Source organism: Chlamydotis macqueenii, chromosome 3 (assembly GCF_036417535.1).
Source record: "Chlamydotis macqueenii isolate bChlMac1 chromosome 3, bChlMac1.mat, whole genome shotgun sequence".
Taxonomy (NCBI): domain Eukaryota; kingdom Metazoa; phylum Chordata; class Aves; order Otidiformes; family Otididae; genus Chlamydotis; species Chlamydotis macqueenii.
The window spans coordinates 79663274-79676877 of record NC_141558.1 but is presented as its reverse complement, the minus strand read 5'-3'; the positions used below and the strand labels follow the sequence as shown (position 1 = coordinate 79676877).

The 13604-nt window shown below is 36.3% G+C and overlaps 1 protein-coding gene across 3 annotated transcripts in view; it reads right to left on the bottom strand.

Moving 5' to 3' along the window:
- Positions 1-13604, bottom strand: part of EML4 (EMAP like 4) — a 167783-nt gene that overhangs the window by 59883 nt on the left and 94296 nt on the right. For all 3 annotated transcript variants that reach the window (XM_086744340.1, XM_086744338.1, XM_086744339.1), the window contains exons 2-3: positions 11932-12114; positions 473-602 (exon numbers count right to left, since the gene is read on the bottom strand). In XM_086744340.1, the coding sequence (XP_086600466.1) occupies positions 473-602; positions 11932-12114 (313 nt within the window). The remainder of the gene's footprint in view (positions 1-472; positions 603-11931; positions 12115-13604) is intronic.

Sequence of the window (13604 nt, the reverse complement as noted above, 5' to 3'; positions counted from 1 at the left end):
ATCTTACACAATTCGCTATTGTTTCATAGCTATTTTGCTATTGCCTACTATTTACGCTCCAAACCATGAAGTCAGTTTTGTCTTTTAATTTCCTTAGGGAAAAAAAAAAAAAAAAAAAAAAAAAAAAAAAAAAAAAAAAAAAAAAAAAAGATGCAGATGAACACCAGAAGGAAAAAATTTCCGTTTGTATTGGAAATACATTTGCCCGTTCTGTCCCTTAGTGAGATTGCATTTTGGACACTATACACTATAAAAATACTCTCAATACTCTCCATTTATGAATCATTTTAGAACCCTGTTGTAAGCAGCCCAACAACAGGGTACATCTCCATAGTTTATTTGTGCCTTACCAGACTTCAGAAAGCTCTGCTGAGAGTCACACAGAGGCAAAAATCAAACTCTTTCTCCATTTGTTGTTTTTGTTTTTCTTTTCATTTTTTAAAAAAATGTAATTTTAATAACAAGTTGGTACCTTTTTGCAGCAGATGAAAGAGTTTCTTTTCTGGCAACAGAAACAGAAGAACTGTGGCTTGTTTTCCTGCTTCCTGTACTCCCGTTAGTTATACAGGACATAGAGATAGCTTCTCGAAGGCTTGGCTGACCTAGAAAATAAAAAATATTGAAGAACACAAGGTTTTACAGCTGTATCCAAAGATCCATCTGAAAAACCAAAAGCTTTCAGATGTGGACCTGGTATCACACAGCAGCAGCCCCAGCATTCAGGACAACCATCTAGCCTATATCCAGTGATATACATTCATGAAAGTCTTAACCTAGGCAGCTGGAGACAGGAGATCTGGGATGCTAAGACAGGCAAGAACACGCTCTGATAGGGGTCAACTTCTCTACTGCTGTGCTGCCAGCAAATACCTTAATTCAATAACATGCCACATCTCTTCCCAGCTGTGATCCACAGGGAGAATTATAGATTGTGGCTAGCCTTGGCAAGCTGGTTGGGCCCAACAGCTGTGGGACAGCAGATTTGTTTATTTCAACTCTTGTTGTTCAAAACCATCACAGCTCAGATAATACCACATGAGGTTTGTTGCTTTCAGTGTGTTTGGTTTTTACCAAAGTTCAAAGAAGTTGCAAACAAAAGCTTTCTCTATTCTGAGAAAAAATATTAAGTTATTTAAGGGCTGTGATTCTAAGGATTCAAAAATAAAGTTTTTCAGCTTGTTTTCAGCTGCCCCTTCCATCTTTGAAAGGTATTGACCTTTGAGTACACGCAACTATGGTATAGTTATTAAGTTTCTGATACAGTTTACTCCATAGAACGTCTGCCACATCCAGTGAACATTACAGACTCCCTCCGGGAATGAATCAAGACTGTATATGTGAAGAAGGCTGATGCCCACTTCAGTCATTGCAGAAGTTTGAAACTATGCAGTGAATGTGGGAGGGGATTGCAAGGAAGACGGAGGGAGTGAAGGCTCTTCTATTTAAAGAGCTGAATGCTAGTCTGGCAATTGGCTCCCAGACCTGCCTCTGCTGCAGACAGCCAGTGAAATACAAGGCATTTTACTCAAACCTGACATTTCACCCTTTCCCACTAATTGTGTCTCCTTTTTTTTGTGTGCCTGTCTTACTTATAAGGTCTTATTCAGAAAAGACTTTTGCTCCCTCCTCCCTCTAAGTGCTAGACCTGCACTCTTCCCCTCTGAAGCACCACATGCCCTGAAAAAAAAAAAAATCCCAGGCTAATCTCGCATTAAGCATCCAAAAATCAGCAGTCCCTTTTGACCCCATCTCCACACCACATCTCCATTTCACAAACAGCAAGTTGTTACTGCAGCTCATGGGGTCGTGATGTCCAGCCACTCTGACTTCAGCAACAAGCACAAAGGATATGATTGAGAGGAAAATAACAGGTCTGTGTTTACGGCAGGCTTGGAATAGTGTGAGGCAGATAAGGCATGAGGCCATACACTGCAGATAAAAGTGAAGAGTAAAAAGTAGTTGGGGAGAATAAACTGCTCTGTGCACTGAAGGCAAACTTGCACAGATGCATCATTTGAACAATATCAGCATTTGGTCCACATTGCAGTTCGATCAGGCAGGCTGAGTGGCAAATTAATTCTTATCTTAAACAAGCACTTTACATATGAGAGACACCCATCAAGGGAATATCAGATTTCAGAACTATTTGGATGAAGGCAGAAATGGGCTGACCTGTGCTAACCATATACCGCTTCAAAAGAGTCAAGCAGTATGTGATCACATCTGAAATTCAGATCAGGAAAGTCAAAATGAGCATGCAGAATAGTTCAGGCAAAAATAAGAATAAAGGAAATCTGAAGAAAGTAAAGATACACTTAAATAGAGAAACACTGCAAAGATTGTTTTTCTTCCTAAATTCTGCATAAATCAACTTCACGTCATTCCTTCCAACCAGTACCTCTTAGAGATTGTTTTATTTGCAACATAGACATTTGCAATACAGATTTTACTCTAAAAGTTAATATACTGTACAAAACCTCTAAAGCTCAAGAGAGTTTTAGCCCCCTGCGTAACCTAGATGCAAGAACAAAAGCGTATGAGGTTAAAAAGCACTTTTAGTATTAGAAGCCTATAAATTAGCTTCTTTTATTTTCAGTGACAAAGTAAATCATCTTCTTTGTGGAGATGCATAGTATCAAGGCCTGTGATTCACTCTTGAACTGCATATGACCTTAACATCTCCATCTGCTCATCGTAATAGACCAATGCTTCTCCAACCAGCACTAGCTTGGCTTTCCAGAAACGTGAATCAGGAGACATAATAGCAGTAATTCTTAGTGCAGTGGGGAAAGCATTTAGCGGAAAATGTAAAGAACAGTGGTACTACAGACAGAGTACAGGAACTTAATGAGATGGAGGCAAAAAATTTGCTGTTTTCTCAAGCAAGGATCACATTGCTATTTTGTTCACTGATGCTATCGGAAATAATTCCCCCTACTAGGTACAAAAAGTGTTAGTTGCTGCTTACATCGAAGGAAAAAACTGTGCACAAAAGTGACACTAATGTATACTCATGACAGGAATGTGCTCTGCTCCACACAATGATGAATGCAATAATAATTAATAATTAAAAAAAAATTTAAAAAGAGCTGTACGGCAAGGTTTGGGGTTATTTGTTTTTCAGTAAAGTGGAGCTCTTGATGGTAGATCTGGAGAGTACCTCCTAATTTCAACAACTCACGTGCAAAATTAAATCTGAGATGAAAATTTCTGAATCAACATAAAAACAATTACTGTAAAATGGCTAACAACTGCATATAACACAGACGTCTTGAATCATTAATTTCTTGAAAAAGTGACTGAAATATCTGGATACAGACCAAAACATCAAGATCTAGGAAGAGATTTTTTCAAGTGCCAAAAAGATATCAGGCTTTCTTACACTCCAGAACAAAATCTTGGTCAGTCACAGTTGAGTGTGCCACACTCAATGTGCAATGAAGTATAAAACCTAACAAAAATAATTAAAAAACCCAAAGAAACAAAACCTCCAAAACCCCAAACCAAACACCTGTAAGAAGCAAGTCCCTTTCCAGGCTCTCTATGTATTCCATTTTAACTAGACATTCAAAAGTGACCTTTAGAATATCTATTTTTAAAGAGGAAAAAATTTTAAAATTCAATTCATCTGCAATTATGCGTAAAGAAAAAGCACTTAAATTTTAAACCACGAGAAGAAAGAGTAGGTTTAAGCCCTGAGCACGTCCCAGGCAGCGAAGCAGTAACGCCTGGCTGCCCACAGGGTCAGAGACGCGCAGCCAGGATCTTCCCAGCAGTGAGAAGCCCAGTGAAGTTGACACACTGGTCCCAAACCATGCAGCTCTCTTCATGACTTTCAACCAGGGCATCTCTACAGTCAAAAGATGTCAAAAATTAACAACGCTATCACCTTCACTGCAGAGAGAGTCCTTCATAGCAGTCAAGCAACTTTGCCTCACAGGCCTGGGAAATAACAAAGCGGCACAGGAGAACACAAATTCCAGATCAATAAACTAAAAGAATTGAGTTCTCCCAGCACTCGGATTGCGCATCTCTGCCAATACCATGTCATACATCACCTGCTAGCATAAACAGTCTGAAAATTTTCAGACTGAATAGCACTCAGCTTTATCTGTTAGTTTGGAACAAAAGCCAGACTGAATGTAAAATGAAAGTCAGCGTATGGTGACCAGGATTAAAGCAAAATTGTCAGAGATCAAAGTGGTTAAAAATGTCTTTTATGGATAATGGATTCATCTCTGTTCTGATAATTTTCATAGAATAGCATCTGTTGAGTTCAAAAGAAGCATTTCATTAACATCTGTCAAGTACACAAGTGTGTGAATGAAAGATAAGTAGGATTAGAAAAAACCAGACCACAATAAACAAAGAATCTATTTCCAACTCTTTATCAGCCTTGATTAGCTAACTGGGTAAAAACTGAAGCCAAGCTGTAAGAAACAGTGTTAAGTTTTGAAAATGTGTGTCCTGTGATAACATGATAACTTTTCTTTCCAAATATATATATATAAGGTAACTAGAGCTGGGGATCAGGTAGTAATTCACTTCTTTTTCCCCAAACTGAAAAATCACAGGTTTTTTTATATTAAAATATCATTTATTAATGTTATTACTTGAGTTAACTGGAACAATGATTTGCTTAATACCTTTGTATCTGGTGATATCCTGACAAGTAAACTGCCTTTCTTCCAAAGGAAAAACAAACTCTTCTTCTCTTCTTCAGATAATTTCAATTTAAAGTAAGTAGCTGCAGCTATATTAAAATAACTTCTCTGGATACTTCATTCAAGTGGAGTTAAAACAAAAAGCGCAACAAATTACATGTTACCAAAAAAAAAAAAAAAAAACCAACTTAAACTGTTTTTTTTAAAGTTTGCCTTCCTTTTTTTTTTTTCCTTTTTACAGTAAGTCATACAACATTCAAGTCCTTCAACAACCTTAGAATACTTCATTTTCAGCAAAACTTGATGAAGATTTCTGTATGTCAAATGTATTACATACTTAGGGGTTTTGTGCAAATAAAACTAATGGCTTGAAGGACAGAAACTTAATTTAGTACTCTTACTAAAGAAGGGTACAGTGTGGGCTCAACCACTCTGTTAGTCACCAGAGAACCCACACCGGTGAGCCACAGAAAAACAGTCTGAAATAGTTCTAAGTGTAGCAGAACATAAGATTTTATCTGCACTTCCTTCCTAAAAGAAAGACATCAAAAATGAACTAGAAATTATGGCAAATCCTAAACTTACTTCAAGATGTTATAATAAATTGTATCAAAGCAACTAACTGTAGTCACCGTTTTGCTTCCAAAGTTTCAACAGATGCGAAGAGCCTCAGCTCATGGAAGATGCTAGTAAAGAGCGAGCTTGGGAGCACTAAAACTCTTTTCAAAGAAGAGTACTGTATTCTGAAGGATAGGCAGAAATGGTCTTCAGCATTTTGTTTTCATCAACTACTTCACTTACGTAGTAAGAGTCAAATTCCAATTGAGCCTTCTTAAGTAGAAAAAAAGTACTCCTATCACATGAACAAATGTTACAGGTCATGGCCAGACAGTAGTTCTCAAATAATGAGCAATATAATTCAGGAAAAAGTAATCCCATTCACTATTTATGGGTTATACTTTATCTTGGTTAATAATTCAACTCTAAGACAAATTAAATTTTGACAAAACCTACTATTCTTACAACAATTATATCTAGTTGAAGAAAAATCAGGTGCTTTTTATACTTTTTTCTAAATGGAAACTCAATTTCATAAATCTCAACTGTCAACTGGCCATTAAACATACAGTATTTGTCATTTCCTTATTAAAAGGAAAATAACTACCTGAATAGAGGCATGTTAGTATGCAACAGTTTGAGAATGTATAGCTAATGCATAAGTATCTTGAAATGCAGGTAAATCCCTCCCCGTAGGTAAATAAATTACCTACAATGTTAAGAATAATTAAATATTTATTTAGAGGTGTTTTATATCTAGTAGCTTACTGTCCATGCGTACGTTTGTAACTATAACTGATCTTCCTAGAGACATAAAACTAGTTTTTCAGGTGCTGTGTTCTTAAGAGTCTAGGGGAGCCATGCCCCTGCTACAGCACTTGGCTCTTTGGGCAAACCTTTTAAAACCTATTACCGAGGGAAACTGAAGACTTCCTTGCCGAGGAAGAGCCAATAGCTTATTCAAACCACGCAGTCCTTTTCCTCCTCCCTCCCTACCACCTCATTATTTTGCTATACTTTACCTGAGGCACCACCTACTTCCTCAACCAACTGCCAAATGAGCTATATCCAAGCAGAGGAAATAGAATTTTCACAATGGTATTCGGAAACAATTTGATATACTCTGGCAAACAGTGATGAAAGAGCTACTCAAGTGTTATAAACAAGCCAGTTTTTGTTTGAAGAAGTTAGTGGCACCATTTAACTCTTCCAACATTGCAATTCTTAGTCTAAGAAGGATCATGGAGAACAGCACAGTACCGCTCAGGGAAATTTGCCCACACTGTTCTTAAAAAAGGCACACAAATGTACAAAACATATCCAAAACTGTAAGAAGCATATGGAAAAAGAACAAATATGCTTATCATCACAACTGAAAAACACTCCTCTACAACCTCTGAATATCTTCTCCAATGAACAAGACTATCAGGTTACAGAAGCTAAAAAAATTGAACTTTTTTCTTCTTTGCTTCTCTTTCCTTAAACTTGGCTTAGTTGGTTAGTGACTAGCCCATTAATGCCCTCTAGATTCAAATTCTTTGTATAAAGGAAAATAAGTGAAGAACATGAAAAATAATAAGTATGACAGAAGAAAAAGAAAATATTAAAGAAGACAGAGACAAGATAGGAAAAATGGGGAAGAAATGTAGAAAAAAAGTAATTTTAATGCCAAAAGAACAGATGGCACTAAAACCAATACCTGGAAAATCCATTAAGACCTCAAGAGTATAATTATTTGCTATGTGAGCATACAGCCTGCAGACTTCAATTGGACTATTCCCATGAGTAAAATGACACACGTACAAGCTTGCCAGGTTAGTCTTAACATCGTGGAGCCTACATCCTACCTCTACCATACACATTTTCCTATCAACACTCCTATTTTCTGTTACTTCAACATTTACTGATTAGACAACAAACATGTACCCAGTTATTACCACAATTCTGCAACATTGTGTTAAGACTAAAACCACAAATGCAAGTCTACCTTAAGCTTTCATTAATGAAGCTTGCTGAACACCTGAAGTCAATTTTTGTTAACATAATCCAAAATGACTTAATGTTATTGAAATGAAACCATTGTTGAGATAAGTTAAAAACTACATCTGAAGTGCTTTTCTTAGGTTAGTGCAATGACATGAAAATTGATGCAAAATAATACTTAGGATTTTTCCTATTGAAGAGACGTATTATTTCACGTAAGAGAAGGGAGCATGAAAGCAAAAGAAAAACTCTCTGCTTCCTATTAAAATCCACTCCACAAAGGAATACATAGAATAAAATAAAATTAAATAAAAATTAAGAAAAAAATTAAAAATCTGCATTTCAGGTGCTTTTGCAGGTCCCCAAGACCACTGCTTTAAGTAAAATCAATACCTCTCAATCTGCTAGCCTTCATTGTCATGAGAGACTCTCTCTTCAAACTGCCACCCACTGATCCAATTTTACTTTGATTTCAATTTGCATATGAGTTCTTTGATATCAGCTCTTGTCCAAGCAATGGGAAATGTTCCTCCAAAGGTTTAACCTGTGACAAGTCTCCTCATTACTTCCAAGCCCAGAAAAAGGACACAAACTCTTTGTTTCTCTATGGGCAGACATCAGACGTACTTTCTGGGACATGGCCACTTTTTCAGGCAAGAGCTCATACCACAGTGATATGATTAAACTGAGGTATTTTACTGGTGCCACTGTATGCCACAAACTTGTCTCCACACCCAGAGCCTGAGGGATGAATTCTGTAACACACATTTTGACACCCTGGAAGATTTTAATAGGTTTACCAGGCACCAGCTGAGAGACAATCTATCTTGCCAGCAGCCACAAGTACCAGACTGCTTTATGCTTTCCTTTTCTTCATTGTCCAGGTAATCTTTGTTTTCGGAACTTTCTGTGAATGTTAACAGCATCAATCATGCATCAACAGCAGAGACATGTGGCAACAAGAGCAGAGAGCTGCCAAAAGCAAAGAACTTCTCACCAAAGAAATTCTTCTTACCAGGCCATCTATTTAAAGGGGGGTGGAATAGAAAGAAAAGAAAAAAACTACTAAAAATGCACCCACACATTACAATCCACTCAAACCCTGTAGCTGCTGGGGACTTGGTCCCTAATCAAGGCCTTTCACGTTCTAAGAATTCTCAACACAATCTTTGGACCTGGTAATTTCTCCTTCGTGCGGCTATTCTTCACTGTGTGCAGAGATGGAGAAGTAATATTGTAGCCTCTTTATTTTGAAAAGGTTTTCTCTGTTTGAATGACTTTTCATTCAGAAATACTAAAGAGGAAAACAAGTCACATGAGAACACTCCCAGTCTGCTTTTCGCAGTGCAAAAACAGACAAGTGCTAGATCTGTTGCAATCCCTACTAGAGATACTTCCCTCACACAGTATTTCAGCTTCATGCTTTACTAAGAGGCACTAGCGTGGCTAAAAAACCTCACCCTTTAACTTATCTCATAGAGTTCACAAATGACCTATCCCTGTATGAAGAGCAGCTTGCTTCTGACACAGGGCTAGACAGACAAAATCATAGGTAGTAACCTCCTGACTGATGGCCCATGGGTTAGAAATAAAAGTCTAGCCATGCTCATGCAAATTATTTCACTGAAGACTGGACTAGAGTTCAAAATAAGCATGCAACAGAAATGCAGGTTAAAAAAAAGAAGAAAGACTACAAGGATAACACAAAAAAAAAAATTTAGCTTCAATCTGTGAATCTCAAATAAAAGGAGAAGAAAAATAAGAACAGAACTACCTCACCAGATATGCAAATGCAGACAGACTATGACAATGGATTAAGAGATCTCTTTTTGCACTAAGTTGGGCTATCAACTTCAGAATGAGAAAAATCAGTGAAGAGGTGATCAGTATTTGTCCCGTCCAGCACAATTCAGTCTGTTCGCAACACTTATTTTTAGCCTATGAAAAATCTCTTTTCAAAAGACACTGCTGAGGTGGCTACCAGAAAAAATTGAGAGATTTCAGAAAACCCTTTTCAGCAGCAAGTAGCAACCTTCAAACTAGGACAGATACTGTCTTTTACTCAAATTAAAACCCTTTTGTTTGATGGAAAGATTCAAGATGGCTTTTTCCAGTACTAGGATTCTTGTAAACTCAGTTTTTCAAAAGTATTTAGCTCACTGTGTTGCCATACTTCAAACTAAATACATCTCTCTGAATGTATTCAGAAGTATATACACATCTATTCTCGTTTATTATTTATGTCTGCAAGTATTTAAGGGATGCTGTAGAGACAGCTTCTGTGAATCAAAGCCTCAGCATTTTTTTTTAAAGAAAATCTACCTATATTTACCATGAAACTGCAATTGTTGTCATGTTAATCCAGATTCTTGACAGGATCACAAACACCAAGAAAAGTTTTGGAGGAATACAATAACCTTTGCAGCATCCGTGACTTGACTAGTAAAGCCCCATTATGTACCGATAAAATACTTCAAAGAAAAATTAACAATTATCTCCTGGAGTATTATTTTTGTATAACAATTCAGATCATCTGCCAATCCTACTCATTCACAAAAATAATACATTTCTCTTTGTTAAAACATTTCAAGAGTTCTTTATCTACTGGATGAACTTAAAATACAGAAATCAAAAGTAGAACCTAAGGTACAGCAAAAAGCTACGTACAATCTTGTATGGAAATATTTATTAAAATACTGATGTTTAAATCAATATTAATCTCTAGCTCATTTTTAGGTCTAATTTTAGACTTGTACAAAATTACAGTGAGTGTATGTAAAAATTTTGGTTTTGTGACATTTTTATTTCATCCATATGTAGCTGATTTCATGATAAACTGTGAAGTTAATATCTTGCCTGGTGGTATTCAGTAACTGAACACAATGGGGACACATCCTCCACAAATTAAATACAGTGCCAATTAGTCATAACCTATTTATGTTCAATGTATTAGCTCATATGTGAGCATCTCAAACTTTCTCAACCCCTCCCATCACTTTCTTCAGAGAAGTGTGTTCTGCTGCTATCAGTACTTGGTAGATATTTAATAGCACAAAGCTGAGGATATTTAGATACTCCACCCTTTCTCCCTCTCAAGAAACAGTTTCCTTTTCACTAAGCAGATTCACCTGGAGAACTCTGTATGGCCCCAATACCCCCAGAGTCCCAGTAAGGAGACAGCCCCAAGGCATTTTTGAGCAAATTCGTCTCGCTTATCCATGTAGTTTGCTGGTTATTAGCTCCAAGCCAAAGGTCTTTAGCCATGTTCACACACATCCCAGATCCTCTGCATGTAAATGGGAAGAATAAGGTCATATATTGCATGTATTTTGCCCATAGTTTTTCACTGGGACATTTATTTTTTTTTTGTAACAGAGAGCAGACAGCAAAAAACTGATTTAGTTGGAATACTTGCTAGAGCTCTATTTACATAGAGTTAGAGAAGAAAGTCTCAATCTTGATGAGACCAGAGATATGTACCACGTAGATAAAAGCTGCTTTTATAAGCAAGGATGACAAGAGTCTACCTCTTAGCAAGCAAGAGAGAACGGGAAGATTCAGAGCCCAAGTCAATTAAGTGTCATCATTTCCTTCCATCTGGCAGAGAGACTGCAAAAAAAACTTAATTAAGGAATTTGATCTCTCTGCCACATCTAAAATAATTCAAACTTTCAGCATTTTCAGCTTTTGCGTTTTCAGCCTGTACAATGCAGCAACCCAAACAAACACAGACCGATGAATCAGTTCAGTGTTATACTGGCACTGGCATAATAAGTGTACTTCAAGGCTGAAATACAGGGACTGAGCCCAGAGACCTCTGCGCTGCATGGTTTGATGGGGATACATGCAATGTTATGGTGAAGTAGAACTGTGAATTATCTGAAATACTACCTAACCTTTAATTTAATCAGAGCCCTAATATATACCACAAATATACATAGCCATAGTCCTCTCTGAATACACAATTTTAAGTTGGAGTAAATTCAAATAACTTGATTCAAACAGTTGTCCAGAATAGAAAATGAAATAGTCACGGGGGGGTAGGGGGAAGTATGTAAAAATTAATGCAAAGAGCATTTAGTTTCTTTACTTTAAAACAATTCTATATATTCCAAAGTTGCAATGTGAAAGCTACTAGCAACTTGCCAAAAGAGATACTGCTGAGTGGCTTCATGGTCACTTCTTACAAGAAAACCTACTGGTGGCAAGTTATCTCTGTAGATTAACAAAAGTTAACTACATTCTAGAAAATTTCCTTATTTGGTGGCAATGTGTTTTTGTTTTTGGTTTTTTTGTATTGTTTTTAATTTAAGGAGCCGGGGAAATGTAGCCTCTAATATGCCCCTTCAGTTGAATAAGTTCTAGATTAAGTCAAAGTTGAGACTCAGAGCTGCCCATAAGCCCCAGAGCCCCACTGGTAGGTTAAAGACCACATGTGTAAAGCATTTCACCATTTAAATTAAAACAGGAACCTTTCACCAACAAGTAAGGTAAATTTTCAGGAGCACTAAGTTCATAAAAATATTAGCAAATAGCAAAATTAATAAGCATATTTCAGATACCTAGTAGCCAAGTACTATACAGCTACTCAAAAAAACTAACCTCTCCAGCTCGAAATATACCTGCCTTTTCAAATGAGACAGAGAAGATTAAAAAGTGATCAATGGAGAACATTCTAAATGATAACATTCTGACTCCAAAAGTAATTTACCAAATATGGGCTTACCTTTACTTGGTGTTGATTTTCTCACAGAAGCTACATGGTCTTCAGAAATAGCAAGACGTCTTAGCACATCAGCCAATGCTGCTTTTAGCACAGTGATTTCATCTTCTTGTTGCTGTACTCTTAGCTCTAGGGCTGAAAGACGGTCCTGGACATCAGACGTACTCGTAGCTGATATGCTGTCATCTGTACAGCAGGAAAGCAGAGTAAAAAGAGGCATTTAACTGTTTTGTTCTAAACTAAAAGCCACAGAAAGAAGCATGTACAGCATAAGTATGCCTGTCTCATCATTCTGAAATACTGAAGATGTTCAAAAAAAAAACATGTTCAGGCAAAGAAGGAATGGATATTATGTTAAACATATCAAATTAATGCTTCAAGACAGAAACGTTACTAACCATTAGCTAAGACAGAAGGCTTAAAGAGTGTGGTCCTATTACAACTAAAAGAGGCAATGTGCTTTCTGTTAAAATAGTGTAGAAAAATGTGCTTACCAGTAGAAGACAGACAGAAATTAAGCTTATTTAAATAGCCAACAGAATTAACTAAAAAAAAGTATAAAGCCCTAGTAAAATTTCACAATATATTCTTTTGGAACTGTTTGTAAAGTTTAAAAAAATATATATCTATGTAGTTGAACATACATGTATTGCTAGCCATGGCCTAACTGCATAAAGTGGCAACCTCAATTTAAATGGTCTAGATCAGAGTTCTTAACTCCAATTCCTTCTCTGACTTTTTTTTTTCACATCACCACCCAGCATGTGCCAAAAAAAAAAAAAAAATTACATTATAACATTTGGCCTGAAGTGAACAGAAAATAAATATGCTACAAAAAGGTTCCAAAAATCTGTTTGGCCACACAGAGGTAGATTAGCATTGAAGGCATAATCCAGCCAAATCTATTCTTCAGTGGTAAAAAGGAAATTACAGCTTCTGCATACCCTTTGTCTTTGACAGTTCTTTGCATTATTTCTGCCAAGCCAAAATAACACATAACAGATTTTTGTATTTGGCTGTTTCAATAAATCACAGGCCAATCACTAAAAAAGACCCATAAAAGAGTATGTTGCTCAATCACAAGGTACTGAATTCCTTATCCAGCCTGATTTAGGCTTACTAAAAACTGAGAAAGGAACTTCTAATACAGTTTTACAAAATTTACCTGTATTATACAAACTGACATTATGAGTCCATATTGTATGAAATATAAACACAGCAAATTTACACACAAGGGTAAATAGCTGGATATTATTACTGCGATTATATATAAACTAAACTTCAGTTCACTAATCTTATGAAGACATGCCAAGAAAAAAAAAAAAAAAAAATATAAGCCACAATCCTAAACCCCTTATTTTTCACTAAAAAAAACCCGTAATCTTTGAAATACTTGCAGAAGGTCACTTTTAAAATAAACATATGCAAAAGAAACCAAAAGCCAAACACCTCCAATAAATTAAATGTGAAAGAGATTAAGGAGTTTAATGCCAACTTCCTTTCAGATAAAACATAATACTCAGTACTGAAGGACCAAGAATTGAATCAACTGAAATAAAGACTCACAGTAGTACTTTCACAACATTAACAAAATTCCTACAAGGATTTAGTAAAACAAACCAGTATTAGTAGTGAAATGTATTCACAATTATTATTAAACTGGAAAGAACAATTAA